Below are 20,626 nucleotides of genomic sequence, written 5' to 3'. Positions count from 1 at the left end.
TCCAATAAACACACCGACAGTACTGAATGTCTTTGTGTGGAAAGGCAACAATGAGCTGGATCATTACAGCAACTATGATGTACTGGATGAGATGAAGAATGTTATGGGTCTTCTGAGATTACCACAACGTTCACACCAACAGTTTTGGCATTGAAGAAAACAAACCATTCTGTGATAAATGAATGAGCCCAAATGTCTGCATAATTTCTGCATGAAAAATAAGGCTGAGATACGGGTTGACAGAGGGCCCTTTAAGCTTCCCATCACAGAGCTTTTCTTGTTAGCACTCTTCTAAATGATCATAAATAGGTATAATTCTTGCAGCAAATCACATTCTTTCTTTAAAGCCCATTGACAGTAAAGTTCAAAACAGTCATAAATATCTATGTATATTTCATGGTTATTCCTCAAAATCTTGAAAGGCAGGTGTATCAGCATATTGTTAGTGTATTGGCAATGTATTTTGACATCAACAGAGATACTCAGACCGAGAACTATCACTCTTGTAGGTCATCTGAGAGTCTATACTTGATCGGGAGCACAGCAATAGCCGCTCAGATTCATTTGTTGGTCTTCTTGCCCAAAGTTCACATGGGTGTGAGTTAAAAGTTCTTTGTTTCATTGAGATTGTCTCAAATTTGACATAGCTCTCCCTTCCTAACTCATTTTCATCTAAAGGTGAGTTGTGTCCCTTACAGTAAAGAGCGAGAATTTTGTAGACAAGTAAAGCAATTAACGGCAAAACCAAAATGCAGGCGATGCCGCTTATGATAAAGAAAAGTTTGTTCTGCTCACTGTCTTCTGTGTAGAAGTCAATGCAGGGATCTTTTTTAGCAACACTCACCTTTGCTACAAGACAAACTGAGTATCTCATTCCAGGAGACAGACCATCAAGGAGCACTTTTCCGCTTCCAGCTTTGGTTTCCACTGTCCTTTTACTGTCATCCTCACCATATGGGGAATATACAACCGTGAGAGGTGCATCGTTTAGTAATCCCCCTGCTGTCCAGAGCAACACTGCACTGTCAGCTGTCTGCTCTACAATTTCCAGGTCCTTAACAGATCTTGAACTGCCACTTTTTTTGCTCTTTTCATCTGCTGCAAATTTTCTTCCATCACCTCCTTGTTGGTTTTTTGTCTCCTTGAGCAGACCTTTCTGAAAACCGTTGCCAGAGACTGGTTTGGGTGATTTTGGGCCAACAGAAAGTGTAGTTAGTGATCCTGGAATGACAGTTGGTGCTGTAATAGGTGATTTGGAATTGTCTGCTAAAGGAGTGACCACTGTGGCCTGCTTGGTCAGTTCAGTCTCAGCATCGGGTCGGAGTGAGGGCGCAGTAGTGCTTATGGTACCGGCCAGGGTTAGAGATATGGTGGCTTTTGCAGTGCCGGCAACATTCTTTGCTGTACAGCTGTAGTCCCCAGCATCTTTATGTTCTATTCCATGCAAGCTCATAATGGACCAATTAATGCCTTCCCCAGGTGACTCCTGGACTGAATAGTGGAGTAAAAAAGACAGGTATCATTAGGTAGTTGTCCTCTCTAATTTCTGGAGATTACCATCATCTCTATGATGGTATACATCTTTAAAAAAACACAGCAATTTTTATTTTGTTCTTTAAAAACATAATATGTTTTATTTTACCTGTATTGTTGACCGGAGAACCATCTGATTTGGTCCAATAAAGAGTTGGTGTTGGAGATCCTGAGGCATCACATCGTAGGAGGACGTTGCTGCCTAATGTCGAAGTTATCTTGGTTGCAGACGCCATCACTGATGGTTTTACGCAATTCTCCAGCTCAGCACGCTGAAAAAGAACACCTGCTAGGGTCTCTGGTGCTGTGCAGGTCAAAAATAAATCCGTCAAAATCACTGGTGTGTCAGCCATCCTGGAAATCTCAATCAGCTTGGAGATTTTACAGTCACAGAGCCAAGGGTTGTCTTGAAGGCCTGCGAATAAAGATATAACAGAAATATAAATGATTTGTTATTTTACATTAAAAACGTGTTATGGTGTCATTTTTGTATATGCACAAAGTTAATATTACATAATTACAATGAGAGAAGCAAAGATACAAAAAGGTAAGGTGGGATGGACATCAAATACTTTTGTATGTTGGTTTTGCCTTTAATGGTGCTTTGCAGTGATGTACTCTCATACAGTTACCACTAACAGTAACTGTTTTTAAAAGTTACTCATGTAAACATATCACCCCTCTGGATATTGTACTTAGAGAGTCAACAATTGCATTAGAATTTAACTAAAGAACCCAGATAAGCAGTAAACACCTGATGTACACAAGCCTGTGTTCCAGTGCATTCTAAGCCTTTCAACAGATTAATTTGACTTAGGAGTCGCAAAACACCTAAGCTTCCACTAGCATTCCTACAGCGTGTAGGAACACACCTTCCGTTGGATTTACCTTTCCCATAAACATCATAGGGTCGTTTACAGTTAACACCTCCTAATCCATGTTGCAGGTGTAAAGACTTTATACAATAAATTATTTCACACCATTTAATATTCTTTGCTAATCTTATCTAAACAAAAAAAAAATGTTAGAGGACAATATTCTAATTAGTCCAGACTACATGCTAATTTATGGTTAAAAACTTTGCAATATGTACTATACTCTAAAATGGTTTTAAAGAGAGGAAGGGCAAATTCACTCATTTAGTTAAGATAGTAATATTAAACATGGAAATACTAAAAGAGCTTGACTGATTGCACTTTGACAGTGGTGTCAAAAGTACACACATTTGTTAATTAAGTAGAAGTATAGATACTAAAAGTATAAAAACTAAAAGTTGTAGTATCAACTTGACCTCTTTACTCAAGTAAAAGTCACTTGTAAAAGTTACTCGTAAGTTACTTGACACCTCCTCACTTTGACTACTAGCTTGATAGACCCTGAATTGAACGTTTTTTTTTTCCAGATCAGTGAACAACCTCACATATCATCTCAAAGCACTCTACAGAGACAATTCAACCTGATCATTGGCTTGCAGGACACTCTCCTCCTGGATGAGCATGTGGCGACAGAAGAAAATAATTTGCATTTTTGCAATTTTTAATTTTTCACATTGAGCATGCAGTGACAGTGGAGAGGAAACGCTTTTAACAATAAGAAGCCTCCAGTAGAAGTAGGTTCAATGTGAGCTGCCTTTTGCCAACAGAGGGTTTAAGCAGAGAGAAGTAGAGACACGAAAAGAAAACAAAAGTAAGGAAAATACGTACATTTTCTAACATAAATACGTTTATGGTAGAAAAGGTAACTGTGAACTAGCTCCATAGAAAAGCTCACTAGATGAGCTCTGAGACAGTTTTCATGTCAAAGGGATGAAAGAGATCAGGTACAGTTAGTCACAGTAAAAGCCGAGGCCATAGCTATGTCTAGAAGAGAAACAACACTAAACACTAAAAAACATCTCTATCACCCATAACCAAAGATATATAAAAAGTGGTCCTGATGAATTTGCTGAGGGAAAAAGACTAGAATAAATCTAGCTCTTTACAGTATCTATGAGGTGATTTTAAGGTAGTTTGAGTAAACATAAGAAACTGAAGAAAACATAAGAAGCTAAAACTGAACTAAAACTTTGAGCCTTCATTTAGGCTAGAACATAAACAACACTTTAAATATGGTAAAAGGAAGGCTGAACTTAGTACAGGAAAGCTGTTACTGTATGTTGGCACCAATTAGTAAATCTTATAAATAAGGATTTGTGTTGTATAGTAAGCAAACATAAAGCTGTGGGTTTGCTTATTTGCTGATATGAAACATCATTCTCCATCTTAATTCATTTTAAGATAGCACAACCCACTTTTACAGCTCCTGTTTTCTCAAAAATACAAAATGATGCCGTGTGATCTCTTAATATAAATCATTAATGACGTTACATGACGGTAAAAGGCAAACTGAATATCAAGAATGCTCTTCATGGTTCATTTTATACTTAGTATACTTATAGCATTTACTTGTATCCAAACAAGCTGGTCAAACTTTAAAAAGCTGGATATTTGCCACAAAGCTCTAAACATTAACAGCTCTGTTGTGGTTGATTTTTGTGCCTCATTTACCATCTGCTTCAGGGACAGCAAAGCACAATTCCATGTAGATCCTCTAACCAGAACCTCCCAAGCCTGCAAAATCTCTAATTCTGTTATGTAGCATATGGTTTCATTCAAGAACGTCAAAGATTTTAAAGCTGGAATCATTAAAAGCAAAGATTTTGCTTACCTACAAACAAAGTTTAGCACTAATGTTTGTTTTTTTGCTGTAAGACCATATCGGCTGAATAAAAAGTGAAGCATTCAGTTACAGACATAAAGCTACTGTACTGATAATAATTGAAATGTAATAATCTCACAATGGAGAAATTCACCACTGCTTTTAACCCATCCCCTTAGGGACAGTGGGCTACCCCTGTGATGCACCCTGGAAGAAGTATGCGGTTAAGGGTCTTGCTCAGGGACCCAGAGTGGCAGTCTGTGGGAATTGAACTCCGGGACCCAAGCGCAATGCTCTAACCACTAGGCTACAGTTCCACCTATTAGTATTTACATAAACTAATAGTGAAGGAGTGAAGCACCAGTTGATAACTTAGTGCTTCTATTTCAGACATATTTGTTAAATACAGATAAAGATGGGAACGCACTGCATAGATGTGATGCAGAAAACCTAAATTAGAAGTTAGCATAATCTCACTTACTCGTATCCCCATTACTTTACCAATGCACTAACATTTCATCTACTTCTACTTCACACCTGTGTTATTCAACCAAAGCCTATCTGTTTATTTTACATTTACTTAAAGTCAAATTTTCATAAAAATGGTAGTTAAAGTGAACTGTGCTTTTATATTTTTATTCTTTATTTAAACCACAATTGGGGAAGTCAGGTCTTTAAGTTATGAGATGTTATGATCAAAATTCAAAGCAAAATAACTTTTGCCGACATCCTTCTATGCTATGTTGTTTTTACTGTAGCCATATCCCTGCGTTTACTCATAGTAAAGCTTACAATAGAGAGTTACTTTAAATCATCAGCTGTCCAATGGTATAGGACAGCTCCCCTGGAGGATATGGAAAGTGATACTTGATAAGCTCAAATGACCTGAAACATATGTTGCGACAATGTGTGAAAAGTACAAATCCCAACTGGTTGAAACAACCTGGCCCATTAATTTCCCATTGAATCTATGTGAGGGGGCATCATAAACGTTCGCTGAAAAAATAATGCAACCCTTTCTGGCATCTACTTAATTATATTTAGTTACTTTAACACACTTTATTCACGATAGCATGGTAGAATATAAAAGTAGATGCCAAAAACGGTTGCAATATGTTTTTCAGTTTTCATCTCTTAGGCTGTGTGTGAGCAGCTTTAAAAGGGGGTTGTGATGCAAACTTTTCCTTCCTTCTTTTGATTTTTTCTTCTTTGTGTTGTTTTGCAATAGAAATCCAGCAGAATCGAAGAGATAATAGAGCATATCTATTGATCTTATTATTATAATTATTATTATTTTACAATACTCGCTTTGGGAGATTATTTTGAAATAAATTAGAACAGCAAAGGGCATCCAGTGTTTTGCACGCCTTAGGCTTAGCTACCTGGCAGTCACCACCCCAGCACCACAAGTTCCTGAGGTAGTGACCCAATAACCCCAAATCCGTCCTGACTTGGCCCTATTATCCTGTAGAATGAAGCTGGGTGAACTGTTTCCACTCACCTAAAATGACTTTTTGATAGGCATTAGAAGAGATAGGGACACCGTTAAAGGGTGGCCAGATATCCATGAGGTCAGAGGGCAGGGTAGTCAGTTTGTTGCTGGATAGATCCAAATAGGTGATGTTGACAAGGTATGGAATGGCCTCAGGGGCAACACTGGTAAGTCTATTGTTATGAAGATCCAGTGTCCTCAGCTTTGGCATCTCTTTGAGGGACTCCCAAGGGAAAACTGAAATCATATTCCCATCCAGCCTCAGCTCGTGGAGCACTTTTAGGTTGTAAAAACTGCCTGTGTCAACAGATGTAATGGAATTATAGGTAATCCAAAGGTAACGTAGCTCCACCAGATAGTAAAAAGCTTCAGTTGGGATACGCCGTACTGCAGTTCTCTCTACGCGGAGTTTGACTGTATCCACTGGGACATTGACAGGGATGTCAGACATGTCTGGGTCATTACAGAGGACAGATCTGGAAGACAAATATCAAATTGTTAAAGTGTGTTTTGAGACAATAGCATTGAATAAACTAACTTTTCTTCAAAGAAATACACTTTTGAACTCTTAGGCAAACAGAAAATAGGGAATGAAAATGTTTAGAAGTTTTTTCATCTTTTCAGCCAGATAAGAATTAGTCCATCCTTTCAGACAGCCTGTCTTAATGCGGGCTATTTAGTGTGATATAACAGTGGGTCAGCCTAGTGGGTCAGCTCCTGCATACCAGGGATAAAAACACTACAGCCATTGCAGAAAGTCCTTATGTGAGTTTCAATTAAACCATAATCTTACTTTTACTGTCTTTTTATGATTAAATCAAAACAAAACTTTCCTGTTTTTATTTCTGTTTGGCTAACTCTTGAATAATGATATATGGAGGTTTTATTTAGATACATTTGTTTTTCTTTAAATTCAGAGGTTTACATAAATTAAGATCAATGCTAATGTAAACAATAGGGAAAAGCCTGATTAAAGAAGTTGTGACAACCTAAATTCTAACCTGAATGGAGCCACACCTGTGTCTGTATCCCAAGGTAACAGTTCAAACAAGTTGGTTTCGTTTGTGACATAAGGTGGAAAAAAATTCGGGACTACATTAATGGGGTCAATTCAGGAGAGAATATACCAGATTTCTATGTGAAGGGGACATATTTTTCCTCTTTAAAGAATTGTAATCGAGCAAGAACAACTTGTGGGCATCCAGACATTTAGTGTTCAGGAACTTTGTGGTTTGATGAAAATGAAACTGAGTTGTTTGTTATATTAAACGTTTGTAGTTTAGGAGGAGAATTGGACCTGGTTCTGCTGAAGGTGTCTTCTTGTTAAAAGGCATTTTTCCTCTCCACTTTGCTACATGCATGGTTGGTATGATGAGATTACTGCAAAGTCAACAATGTTCATTCATTCAGGAGGATTGGATCCTGAAAAGTCAACGGCTTGATGCAGTCAGATGGATTTTTTAGGTAGAAAAATGTTCAGGTACGAGTTGATTTAGTTGAATCTAAAGTAAGAGGACGCTTTCCTATTTGGAGCTATTTGAACAAATTACATTGACTTGAATTGAATCGAACTGAATTGAATTGAAAGTATAAGCCTTTATGCCCTAAGTAAACCTGTTACAGGATGAAGTGGGGGACAAAAGACAAAACATTATGCAGAAATATTGAGGCATTGGACATTGCAGTGTCCATATAAACTGCAAAACTCCCTGCATAATTATAATAAAGCAATTTATATGCATGACACAAGTGGAGCAATATGGCAATTGCCATACTGCTACACTTGTGAAAGTAAAATCTGTTGGGCTCTTTTTGGCATCAAGACAATTATTCTTATTGCCACATTGCCAGACAGGACACTGTTAAAAATCTTTCAAATGAACAGTGGACAGATTTGATCTTTTAATTACATTTCTAATTCCAAAGGGAGAACAAAGAAAATGTTTTGTAATAGCCAAAAAGTCTTGATGGTAATACTCTAGACCAGGGGTTAGGCTACGTCATTCCTTTAGGGCCACTGTCCTGTAGCTTTGGATGCATTACTTTTTCAACACACCTGAAAGAAATAATGGGCTAATGTACAGGCTTCTGCTAAGCATTGCAACATGCAAGGGAGTTAATTAGGCCTTTTGTTTCAGGTGTGTTGGAGCAAGGATGCATGCAAAAGCTGCAGGATAGTGGGACATCAAAACTGATTTTTCCTACCCTTACTCTGAATCAGGGGTGCTCAAGTCCAGTCCTCAAGAGCTACTATCCTGCAACTTTTTGATACAACCATTTTTAACACACCTGAATCAAATGAGTGGCTCGTTACCATGCCTCTGCTAAGCTATGAGGGGAGTGAGGCTTTAGATTCGGGTGTGCTAGAGAAAAGATGCATCTAAAAGTTACAGGATGGTAGCTCTTGAGGACTGGACTTGAGTACCCCTGCTCTAGGATATCTGTGGACAGCGCCAAAAAGGTGAATATGACAGACATGGATTACAGACTGATTCTAGCCCTGTCCAGGAGAAAGGGCCAAATTCCAACAAACTCCGGTGGGAAGACGGAGGAGAAATACCCAAAACGTTTGTTCTAAGCAGTTAAGCGGAATGTCAATTATACAATAAGCTAAGGAAATCTTTCTAATGGAAGTTGGAAATCTTTATCTGACTTAGCAAGTAGAAGTTGATTTTATAGACCTTTAGTTATTGGTCTAAAATCATTAAAGAACAGTTCAGAAAAGTGGCTATGAGCCTTTTGAAAGTGTCTGAAAACCTCTTCTTGCAACAAAAATTTAGGTCTGTTAATGAAAATCTCTTCAAGAATGAATTTTAAGCATAACTACTCGAATATAAAATGTGTTGACGGAAGGCCTTGTAAAAACATGCAGTGGAATATGTACCCAGTGGCAATGCAATAGTTGTTTCTAATGCTCTGTTTTCAGATTCCTGTTTTACAAATGCTTTCTTTTTTTTTACAGACTGAACTGTAGCCATCAAAATGTTCCAAGAACACAGCTAAGGACTAGCATTGCTAACCATTCAGAAAATATGGCTTCCCCACTTATAAAAGGATTAGTGCCATGCCATCAATATAACATTAAGTCAATACAGGTCAGACGGCTTAAGGGGAAATACCCTGCAATTCGTCTAGATCATTTATATAAACTACTTAGCGGCAATAGAAAAGGCTGTGGTTGGTGTTTCATGAGACATCTACCTTAATAACTCCAGCATGCCAGCAATGACAGCCAGTTTGTGTCATATGCCAAATTATTCTACACTTGCAGGGTTACAAATAAAAGTTTTCAAAATATTACATGTGAAATAATTTTTATTTACCTCCCGTAATCTTGGCATAGCCTACTCTTTGGTCACTGTACGAATGTAAAGAATAAGGATTTGAGAGTACATTTAGGCAACTTTGTTTAAAAGGTGGAATATTTCTACATCTTCAAATAAAACTGAATTATTTTGAAAATAAAGTTATTTAATTATACAGGGTTCTATGTTTGCATTCTAAGATGTGCCTCCCGACAAAAAAAAGTCAAAAAATCAAAAGTGCATTTTTTTTTTTGCACGATAAAGCTTCTGTTACCTGGTTCCCGTTCCATCTGTGCGTCCATGAAAGACACAGGTGCACTGTGAGGGACAAAAAGGCAGAGCCATACTGAGACAGCATAGGAATACATGCAGACACAGCAGTCGATGCATGGTGTCACCCAATGCTCCCAAAAAGTTCACATCGAGGAGAGATCAACAAAAAAGACATCCGGAATCACTGAAAATCAGAAGAATTCCCAGAAAACATCAGAGAAAGAAATTAAAGATAACTTTCAAAGTCCATAGGAGACAGCAACACCCAGGCTGAGGATCTAGGCTCAGTACAGGTGACCCGTGCGGTTGAACACAGGGGTGGGGGTGGATTAGTAAAGGATTTGGTCGGTGTGGCAGGGTCACTCAGGCTCAGCTATAGGAGACACCGCTCGATTCAACATGGCGGTTTCTACGTACACCACAGTGCCTCATCCATCTTGTCTATTCTACATGTTAATGAGGCTTTCTCTCACGTGAGCGAGCCAAGCTTTTCCTAATCCACTTTAACAACTTCTTAGTGTTTTTGTTTTAAACTAGCAGTTCATATTCTTCTTCTGAATGTTTAAAAATACTCCTTTAGAATGTCATTTATTTGTTGTCAAAGACAATATGATTTCTTTGCTCAAAATGTTAAAGGGAAACTTTTTATTTTTAATCTTTAGAATTTCCTCCATGAAGATGTTTTATCTAAATGGAATGTACATGAAAAAAGTGAGAGGGGAGTTCTGTCTGGCACCAAAGTGCAAACTGTAATCTGGGAAATGATTTATTACCTTGGCTGAGAGGATCGGTGGTTTCAGGCCAGAAGCCAAACTCCACCTGCCCATCAATGGAGGGTTTAGCATGGTGTAAAACCTTTCATGTATGCAGCACATAATCCAAGGTACAGGCAGGTATTTATGTACTTTCCATGGTTGATCTAAACAATACAATGAAACATCTCAAACTGACAGCTATTTTCTTTAACTTGTTTCTGAGGTTCTCTGATAAGCAGAATTTTTGCAGGGATAATTCATTCTGACAATAAAATCCACACTAAAACAATCATTAACAAGAACATGAGTGAACTTTATTAATGCAAGCAAATTTGATCATACAGGTCAAATTAGCCACTTTAAACTGTTGGCACATGAATGTACAAAACAGATTTCCTTTATAGCCTGAAATTAAGCTGTAAAAGTACAAAAAAAACAAAACAATATGAGGCAGAAGCTGAAAGCATTTCATCATTTCAAAATCATGTTGGTACAAGAATCAGCTTTAAGACATGGCTGAAAGGTACGAAATAGATACAACTGAAAGTCTACAGTCTATCGGAAGGATAAAAAGCGTGGGTGGTTCATTACTGCACGTATAAACAAAGGGTTCATTCAGTAAGACAATCTAAATTACAAAAATAAAGAGGGAAATAAACTTCTGTGTCAGATTAGACTATATTAATGAATCTCCATGCACAAAAACATCTACAATAAATTCACAGTCTTTACTAATGTTACAGTTATCCCACTTTCTGTTGAACAGCAAAGCGATTACATCAAGAAAGAGCACAGAAAAAGTCAAGTCAGTGCATGAAGGAGGGATTTGAGAGAAGCTGATTTAAAAAAAAATGAGCAAGCAATAAAGTGAACGGCCATCTCTGTAGCCGTATGGCAAAATGTGTAGGCAACACAGTCACTGCCATGAACACACACATAAGGACACAAAAATAAAACCTGTTAATCACACCCTATAATCCCTCCAAGGGGCAACGCTGCGACGGGACTTCCCCGCATCCGACCTTCTTGATTTTATTTCAGATTGAATACATTTCAGACTGATTTTAAACATAAGTGCAAAAATATAAAGATAAGCACGGATGTAACAGTACACAGAGCTTTCCTTTAAGAGTAATCATAGTAATTATAAAGTTATGTTTTCTCAAAATAGAGGAAATGACAAGCTAACAGCCTTCAATTAAGTGATTGTTAACTTGTCTCACTTCTGATTGGAAATTTGTAATAATTCAATAATTGCTGTTTAGCAGATATAATTTTTTACGTTGATTTTGGTGATACATGTCAAATTTTTTAACTATTTTATACAAAAAATGAAACTAACTGAATTTATTTTGCAAAAATGTATTAATCCCTGGAAATACTGGCAGGAGATTGGGATTATTTATAGCTGTGGGATGAAAAATATTTCCAAAAAACTAAGCACTCATTCATTTAAAACACTCTTACACATGAAATCTTCACACACACCAAACCAAACATGAGAAATGTGCTTTAGGACCTTTAAAGCCCATCTTGACCCCCTCAGAAATCAATAAAAAGAAATAAATTATGAAATTGAGTCATACGGTACTCATTGCTGAATAAAAAAAGATTTATACACAGATCATAATAAAACTTAAAAAAGATGAAATATTACTGCTACCTCTGATTCTACAAGCTACACTAAAACTACAATCAGCACTAAACAACATGATTGAACAATAATACAACTGCCATAATGATAATTGTAAAAACCCATCCACAAGAGAGGTAAAGGGGCTTTTTTTTTCATTTAAAATGCTGCTTGTGACGAAGGAGCTCTGTGTGAAGCCCCCCCAGACCACATTGTCACATGACGCACCAGTTACATCAGCAGTGCCGAGGGCCCTAGGCGCCATCCGCCCCCCCTCAGGAGGGGATGGTATAGAGAGACAGATAGAAAGCAAGAGGAGAGACAGAGGGGAGAGAGGCCGGAGTGGCAGGGCAAGGCCTCGCACTGGACTTTATGTGTACGCATTGAGACGCTCCTTGGAGCGAGTGGAGTGGATGTCGTGAAGCTCCTGCTCCTCTTTGGACTTGATGTCCTCGTACTTCTGCATGCGGCAGGCATCCTTTACGTAGGCCCAGTTGGCAGAGAGCACCATCAGGTAGTGGATCTGATATAAATAAAAGAATGTCACATGAAAAAGAGGAATACATTAATCGGATAGTGTTTGCTATTCAAAAGTCCTTTTCTTGAATGTGGATGTTTTTTGTTGTTTTTTGTTTTTTATTACAGTTAATTGACTTGTAAGCGGGCTGCTCAGTGAATAGTACTGCTGCCTTGCAGCAAGAAGGTTCTGGGTTTGATTCCTGGCCCAGGGTCTTTCTGCATGGAGTTTGCATGTTCTCCCTGAGCATGCATGGGTTCCCTCCGGGTACTCCGGCTTCCTCACACAGTCCAAAAACATGACTGTTAGGTTAATTGGCTTCTCTACAGTCCGCTTAGGTGTGAGTGTGTGCATGAATGGTTGTTTGTCTCTGTGTTGCCCTGTGATGGACTGGCGACCTGTCCAGGGTGTCCCCCGCCTCTCGCCCATTGACTGCTGGAGATAGGCACCAGCACCCCTCGCGACCCCACTTGGGATAAGCGTGCTAGAAAATGGATGAATGGATGGATGACTTATAAGCATCTTTACCAACTCTTATATGTGACTCTATACACTGCCACCCTCTGGACAGGCAGTACACACTCATGTAAAGACATGTAAAGTACCTTGAAAATATTTTGGCAGTTTCTTTATGGTTTGGCCCTTTAGAACTGAATACATTTGGAGAGTATCAATTAACAACAATATCATAATATATAAAAAAAAAGTTTACTTTAAATTGAAATAGCCCTTGATCCCAATTAAAGAATGACTTAACTTAAAGGTATAGTGGATGATTTTCTTTTTCTGGGTGGATCATCAAAATAAGTGGTCCTCCTAATTGTCAGTCATTCTGGTGAAATGTTTACGTAAGGCCGTCCTACAAGCTCGTCTCCATTTTCACTTACCAGTGGTTAGTCTGACATAGTGGAAAAATTGCAAATATTCTTTTGGAAAGTAACTTGCATGAGCGATGCAAGCATCAACTTTTTAAACAGAGCGTGCATGAGGAGGAATGGGCTTGTGCACGCTCCCACATACGTTTAATAGGATTCTCCTCTCTGGATATATAATATACAACAGCTGATAGATAAGAGGTTGAGAAAGGAGCACACGGTCATAAGATGCTAAAAAGTCAGGAATGAGTTGTTTTGGGTTTGTTTTTTTTTTAGTTTATTTATTACACAGTGAAGTAATATAACTGATTGTAATTGCAAAATTTTATAAGTTTTAATTTGTTAGTCCACCAGGTGGCAGCATGATGCCAGTCCATGCTTTGAACCATGATGTTACCATGGTAGCTCAGGTTATAATGAATGTTTTGTGCTTTAATGACTGAGTTGGTAAGACAGATTCTCCTCTCACAAAGAATGTCTCTCTGATCTGTTCATTCTTTCTGAAATGCAGACAGCACCTTCAGATTTAAGCACAGGAGACTGTTTGGATTCAGTTCTTTGCTATTGCCTGTGTTCCTATAACAGATTCTTGGCTCGCTTTGTGTGATTTAGAGCATTACAGGATTGTTTGGAGGTAAGGTTGAAGTTTCTGTCTGGAAGGGACACAATAAGAGGAGGAAGAGAGTCTTGCTACGGTTTCACTGATTTCTGTCTAGCAACCCCTTTCTTGTTTTTCAGAAAATGGCTTTGCACAAATTACAGAGCGATGTTTGCAACAATCTCTGAGCCTTTCTTCTCCCTGTTTCCATGACGACAGCATGACATGCCCACCGCCTCCAAAAGAGGGAGGGAGACAAACCCTGTCTCTTTCCCTGCACCAAAATGCTTTCTTTCCTCTGTCTACCTCTTTTCATCTCCCTTGGAACCGAAAGAAACCACAAAATGCCACTACTTTCTCAGCAATTTTCCTACAAATAACAGAAGGGATTGCACATTCCTCTCAAAGCAAAGAGAGATCCTGCTTAAACCAGAATTGATGCATTACATCCGCATTGTTTTGCCTATTTTTTATTATTTTGAGGTGTGTTTTTATATAATGACTTCATTGTGCTGTTTGGGGCTCACCATTGCAATGACAGCAGCTCCTGCTCCAGCGAGGGCACAGATGAACAGGTGGAACGTCATGTCCAGCTGTATGGCAAAACACACTGCATTATAGATGAATCCTAAACATTAAAAACAGTACACTGGATGTTTTTAATGGTCAGACTCCTATATCAAACACAGAACGAATATCTATTGTTTTTGTTAGTGCAGGCTGAGAGTTTATTGGACAAGTAGGGTATATATCAGGTTGCTTCTGACCAGTTAGAAAAATTGAGTTCCTCGACTAATTGTGTTCATGTTACAGCTGAAGTGACGGATCAAACACAAATATAAACATCACAAGAAAAACATAATTTTTTTAGTCATCCATTCCAATGCAAATAAATGAAATAAAATTCTCAAATACAGACAGGATATTTGTGACAATGTTTGGATCTGTATATTTAATTTGTTTTCGTTTGTTGTAAGACTGTAGTAAATGCCTATTACCATACCTCAGGGGATTCACACATTTTGTAGAATTTCTCTGATCCGGCACACACAGTTTTGGCCTCAAGAAGTGGGACAATGCCTGAAATAAACAGGTGATTAATGTCAGTTATTTGTCTTTATAAGAGCTTAGAAATCAATCTGAGAAAAGTGGCAGCAGATTCTATTAAACAGTTCACATGTGCATATAGAGCTTTGATGCCTCTGCGGTGGCAGATTGTTGTTGACACACAGGCTGTTGATGGTTAATGGGCTGGAAGATATGGCTCATGCTCTACAGTCAGATTCATAATCTTATTTGGTTTAACATGTTTGTTTTTTTGTAACAATCAGAATATTGTCCCTTAAAAGATATCGTTAGCAACCATAGAAATTTAAATCTGTGAGTGCAGTTACTTGTTTAGCTGCAGATTAATCACTATATACAAAAAAGTAGGATTCTGAGCGTAGCATCGAAACATGAGCTAGATCAGAAAGAAACTAGCCACGTAGAAAAAGCTGAAAGAAAAAGGATTTTTACCATATTGCCGAGGGTCGAGGCAAAGCGAGGCCCCTTCCAGCACAGTAGCATTTTGACAGATATTCCAGATGTTGAAATAAATGAAGACAGGTATGGAGGTGAAGGCTGTCACTCCAAGCCAGGCCAGCATGAAGATGTACGTCAGCATGATGAACTGAAGGATAAGAAAAGGAAACCAGGTAAGACAGCTGTATTTTGTTTCCTCTAGAATAATAGAAAATAGAAATTGCATAAATTTTATTAAAGCTGCTAATATTGAAGTACAATTCAGTTTATGCTGAAATTTACAAAAAATTAAGCTCTTTAAATTACCAAGGTCATATAAGTTTCATATTTTGGAGATCCTTCAATGCCATTTTTTTTTTTTTTTTTTGCAGTTTCTGTCAAATATATATGTGATAATGTTGAAAGGATATTTTTCTATCAATTTTTTACTTTCCGTATTTTCAAAATGATCTTTATAGGAAAGTATTAAGTTTTGTCTGCTTTTTAATTGCTTTATCACAATGCTAAAATATTTGAGTTTTCGTGCTTTAGGTTAGGCAATGACAGTTCGGTATTAAAACATTATTATCAAGATAATCAAAATAAATAAAAAATACAAGCAAATAAGTAAATCAGAGTTCTTTCCCTATCTTCCTATGCCTTCCTGAATGTGTCACCATACCTGTTCTGTCCCTCAGTCCTAATGATAAAGTTTGTTTACTAGTATTCTCTAAAAAAAAACCTTTGGGGCATTCAGAAAAAGCTGGAATTTATATGGATATTTAAAATATGTGCATTCTATAAGATGCAAGGAAAAGTATTTTTTTGTACATGTAATAATAACACAACTTTGAGTTAAATATTTCAGTAAATGAGCAGAAGCAGTGGCAGCCATACCCAGGCGCTGACACAGCGACCGCAGGTGGTGATCTTGAAGTCTCCATACAGATCTTTAATGGCTCCACTGGTGAAAAACCCCTCCACCATCAGCAGGATACCGTAGACGAAGAAAGCCGAAGCAATACCATAGATCACATATTTGATTATGTCAATCCTGGGAAATAGATATAGACACCGCATTTTTATTTAGTTGCTATTTGACATAAAGTTTGAAAACAGCAACACACAAAAATAATAACAGATCAGTTCCTTTTGCTTATTATGTGGTCTTGGAGTTTATTCTTGTTTTCATCTGTCTTTAAAGGAATAATAAACTCTCAAGCAGGTCCTTATTTTTCACTCACATAGTAAAGACATCCAAAGCGTCCACCGGGTTCCTCACAACCTCAAAGTAGTTTTGGAGGATGGTAACGGTGCCGGACAGGGCTTCATGCCCGCAGCCGCAGAACAGAGCCACGCCCGCATACAGCAGGATGGTGGCTACCAGCGATGGATATGGAATGCCACCCAGGCATTTGATGCAACACTCCAGGCATCCTGAAAGCAGAGTGAAGTTCCTGAGTGAGTTGTCTAAAACGGGAAGATTCAAGCTGGTTTATCACAGCGGGAGACGGGACTTTTCCCGTCTGCAGGACTTTAAATAATTCAACCCAACATCATAAATGAGGAAAGTCCATCAGGATGCTGTACACTGCATTTCCATTTACCCTTTCAGAATGTAAAACATTGAGCAGTTAGGAGGCAACCATGCATGCATGGTGAAAGAAAATCCCCTACCTTGATTGAGTTGTTTAAGAATTTGATTCTTAAAATATAAACTTCATTAAAATGACCAGAAATGTTGTGAATAATGAAGTACCAAACTTGAGCCAATATCCTGACGATCTGCTTTCTGAGTTGTGGTGCAAACTCTGATCAGAATTATTTCCAAGATTAAATCTTTAGTGTTAAATAGAAATAAATGTCATACTTATTATACTTTGTGGTGTCAAAAGGACACGCACAGTATCAACTTGACCTCTATACTCCAGTAAAAGTGAAAAAATATGTGCTTCAAAAACTACTTAAAGTACAATAGTATAAAGTAAAAAAAAAATTGCCACTATATGAATTGAAAGCTCAATTTTTCGACTATTTCGAAAAATTCTTTGAGATAGGGCCAAGGATGAGGGAGGTCTTGTTGGTCTCCGTCTCCCGATTCGCTCTCGCCTGTGTCCGACCTTTCAGACATTTCAACATCTTTTTCTGAATCCGACATTGTAGCATGGCATAGACAATTCATATTTGCAGTTTGTAGAACACCTGCTTGCTTCTAATGATTTCCTTTAGCAAACCAATCAATGTTTGCGTTATATGACTCATCCAATTACACTAGTTTTCACTAGATGTGGATGACGCCAATGATCAGCCAAGAGTGACGAGTACTGTTTGTTTTAAAAATGTAAGGAATAGAAAGTACAGATTCTTGTGTGAAACTGTAATGAGTAGAAGTCAGAAGTAGGAAGAAAAATAAGTAATGGAGTAAAGTATAGATACATAAAAATTTGACTTAAGTACAGCAACAAAGTATTTGTACTTTGTTACTTGACACTTCTGATCATACTTCATGTGTCCCAAGATTTAGCTTCAGTTAGTTTGGTTGTTCGTATTAACTATGATGCTGAATTTGCTGATACTCAGGAACTAAAAACTGCTTACAGCATGTCATTCCACAATAGTTTAACTGACTGTTTGTTATTCCATTAAAAAAGTTGAACATATTTGTATAAATTTTTGGTTTTGTAGAATTCTGAAAAAAGTAAATTATGCGTCTAAATTCCATTCTCTCCAATATGAATATTACGTTTTTGAAATCAAATTAATTACTTAATGTCCTTTAGTATTCATCAATAGCATCAATCAATGCAGCTTCTACTGACTCATTTCACCACAGATGAATACATTGCAAAAAATAGAAATCTAAACATTTCATTTTTTTCTTCAGATAAGTGCTTTTTTTTAATTGAGGAGGTAAGTAAGACACTTTGCCAATGGAACAAGACTATTTATACTTAAAGCTACAGTCTGTAATAATTACAGGGATATACAGTCAGAAATGTAATATATTATACGTAACTATGTTATTTTATCATCATCTACGAGCTCAGCCTCTTAACCTTAATATTTGCGTTGCCTTAGAATTCGTTATTTATAATTACATAGGAGCGGGTCTCGCAGCCATGGAGGCAGACATCTTTGCGCTACGGCAGCGCAGAGCCAACAAACTAGCGATTGCGAGATCGCCCATTACACTCTAAAGTAACTACGGCAAGTTGAGAGAGATGAACTGAGTCGACATGAAATCTATACCCTACACAGACTAATGAAATACTATCTGTAAAATTATCTATGTAAACAAACCTCATCACTTGAGAAGGTAGGTGATGCAGACGTTGTGGAAGACATTTTGTCCCGTAACGCTCGCCGTACATTTGGGAGGGCGAAGCGGTGGGGGGGAGATGTTCATGTTGCTGCAGTCTGCAGTCTGACCGCTAGATGTCGCTAAAAGTTACACACTGTAGCTTTAAAATAAGAAAAAACTATCATCATCTCATTTCAAGCATATTATATCTAATTATATTATTTTAAGGCAAAAAGCTAATTTCATTGGCAAATCAATTAATTAACCACTCAAATTAAGGGTATATACATTGAATTTAATATATGTCCTCTTATTTCTATATTGTTTCTGCAGTGTAATCACTCTATCTATAATGAGGATCTTACAATTGCACCTGCAGTTCTTAAACTGGGTACAGTTTATGCACTAAACAAAAATCCACAAATTTAAAACACAATAAATCTATTTAGTGTTTGATTATTAGAATCCAGGTTGTCTTGATTATAGATTTCCCCGTAGAGCTGATCTATGTCACATGCAGTGTTTGTAAAGGAATATTTGAAATAAAAACTAACATTAGTAATTTTACCACTCTGAAATTTGAAAACAGGAATTTGTGTTATTTAATGAAAATGATGTAAAAAAATATTTATAGAAACTGTTTAAAGATTCTGGTGTCGTAATTACTGTTGCTTGTTCAACCCTTTGGGAAATGCTGACATTTTGTCTTGCATGAACTCTGAATTTTAAGATTTACATACCGATTATGACCTTTAACCCTGTCCTTTTTGCCAAGTGTACCCTGAGGGGGGGCTGAATGTAACCAGTGACTGTTTTGCTGAAGTTCTGGCATGTAGAGATCCAGCATGCTCCCTGAGAGCCTGAGTCTAAATGCTGATGTATGCAGCTGTCATATGAACTTGTTGATTTATGAGTCAACACATTGTCTTGTCTTTGTGGATTTGGTTTCTGATTCTGTCATTTTATTTTATCCAGCGAGCAGCAGAAAGTATGCCCATATTCTATGCAGCAGAAGAGCAAGCCTAAAAGGCACACGACAAATGAAACTGCAGACATTGTTATTATATAGACCAGATTGCTCGATTTATATAGTAATTCCACATCATCATACCAAGTCATTACATGTCTGCTACATGAATAAATGCAGATGCATGCAAATTAGGTTAATTCGGTTATTTTGTTGTAAAGCAGAGCAAAGACAGGAACTGAACAAATTAAGGTTTAATAAAAGTTTTAAACATCATGATGTGCTTCAAATTAAGAGTCAGAATACTATCTCTCTGTTTCAGCTCCCTGCTTTTGATTCTCATGGTAGAGCTGAGCAGAATACTGAGTAGCTGCTCCGTCTGCCAGGCCGTGCTGAGCATTCAGACATTTGGTAGAGCTCTGTCTCTCCAAAGCTTGATTATCTGCATCCTCATGAATGTAATCTATTGCTGTGCTCTGGAATGTGTTTTCAGCCATTTTATTTAATTTTTAACTTGGTGTACTGAGAATGTTTTTTTTCCCAAAACCTTGTACAGATTTTCTTTTTCCACAGAATCAATCTGAAGTTTATCAGCAACATAAAACAAATAAAAGACTACCCAGTACTGCATGTATGATACCAGACAAAATGATTTCTACAGAATCCTGGGATGCAATATCTGAAATTATACTGCACTGTATTTTTTTCTGTACAGCTCTTAGTTTGTTGTTTGTCTATTTTTTATACAACTTTTACCAAAAAAAATTTAAAAATACAAAGTTCAAGGTTGATGCTAACAAGTTTGCTCGGAGTTTTTTAATATGCATGCTGTACTAACACTACAGCATGTATATTTTTAGTTTAAAAGAGTTTGGCTGTCTGGTACACATACTGTAGGTTGTGTGGATCTGAAGAAGGCTGATTGTAAGGCCTATCTGAGAACCACAAATCTTTGCTTCTTTTAGTTGATGTGCTGCTAAGGACCTTTGCAAGCCATAACCTTTACCAAACACTGGATCATTGTACAGCTGAGGTGTAAAGCAGCAGAGATCAGAGTGGGTTCCTTTAAGTCTGAGGCCCTTGTATTTTAAAGGTTATAAGAGGACTTACAAATGAAAGGAGAAGTGAACCAAAAATACATGGATGGATGGATGGATGGATGGATGGATGGATGGAT

The 20,626-nt window shown here is 37.5% G+C and overlaps 2 protein-coding genes across 2 annotated transcripts in view; both read right to left on the bottom strand.

Moving 5' to 3' along the window:
• Positions 1–401: 401 nt before the first annotated feature.
• Positions 402–9,417, bottom strand: LOC107095815 (leucine-rich repeat, immunoglobulin-like domain and transmembrane domain-containing protein 3). Its single transcript, XM_015392133.1, has 4 exons — positions 9,302–9,417; positions 5,732–6,198; positions 1,643–1,948; positions 402–1,491 (listed from the first exon to the last, which is right to left on the bottom strand). The coding sequence occupies exons 1-4, from the start codon at positions 9,415–9,417 to the stop codon at positions 470–472; spliced, it is 1,911 nt and encodes a 636-aa protein (XP_015247619.1). The 3' UTR covers positions 402–469.
• Positions 9,418–10,347: 930 nt separating this feature from the next.
• Positions 10,348–20,626, bottom strand: part of LOC107095817 (neuronal membrane glycoprotein M6-a) — a 24,546-nt gene continuing 14,267 nt past the window's right edge. The window contains exons 2-7 of the mRNA XM_015392140.1: positions 16,426–16,618; positions 16,079–16,235; positions 15,197–15,350; positions 14,682–14,758; positions 14,206–14,271; positions 10,348–12,211 (exon numbers count right to left, since the gene is read on the bottom strand). Of these exons, the coding sequence (XP_015247626.1) occupies positions 12,059–12,211; positions 14,206–14,271; positions 14,682–14,758; positions 15,197–15,350; positions 16,079–16,235; positions 16,426–16,618 (800 nt within the window). The 3' untranslated portion in view covers positions 10,348–12,058. The remainder of the gene's footprint in view (positions 12,212–14,205; positions 14,272–14,681; positions 14,759–15,196; positions 15,351–16,078; positions 16,236–16,425; positions 16,619–20,626) is intronic.

Source organism: Cyprinodon variegatus, unplaced genomic scaffold (genome assembly GCF_000732505.1).
Source record: "Cyprinodon variegatus isolate N-32 unplaced genomic scaffold, C_variegatus-1.0 Scaffold575, whole genome shotgun sequence".
NCBI lineage: Eukaryota > Metazoa > Chordata > Actinopteri > Cyprinodontiformes > Cyprinodontidae > Cyprinodon > Cyprinodon variegatus.
Note: the sequence above shows the minus strand (reverse complement) of the source record. Positions and strands in the feature narration are given on the sequence as shown.

Coding starts and splice junctions, on each gene's coding strand:
- LOC107095815 (XM_015392133.1), bottom strand. CDS start 9,417: ATGCATCGACTGCTGTGTCTGCATGTATTCCTATGCTGTCTCAGTATG. Junction 1,949..5,731: donor CTATCAAAAAGTCATTTTAG/GTGAGTGGAAAC, acceptor CTTTATTCGCAG/GCCTTCAAGACAACCCTTGG. Junction 1,492..1,642: donor TTCTCCGGTCAACAATACAG/GTAAAATAAAAC, acceptor TCCACTATTCAG/TCCAGGAGTCACCTGGGGAA.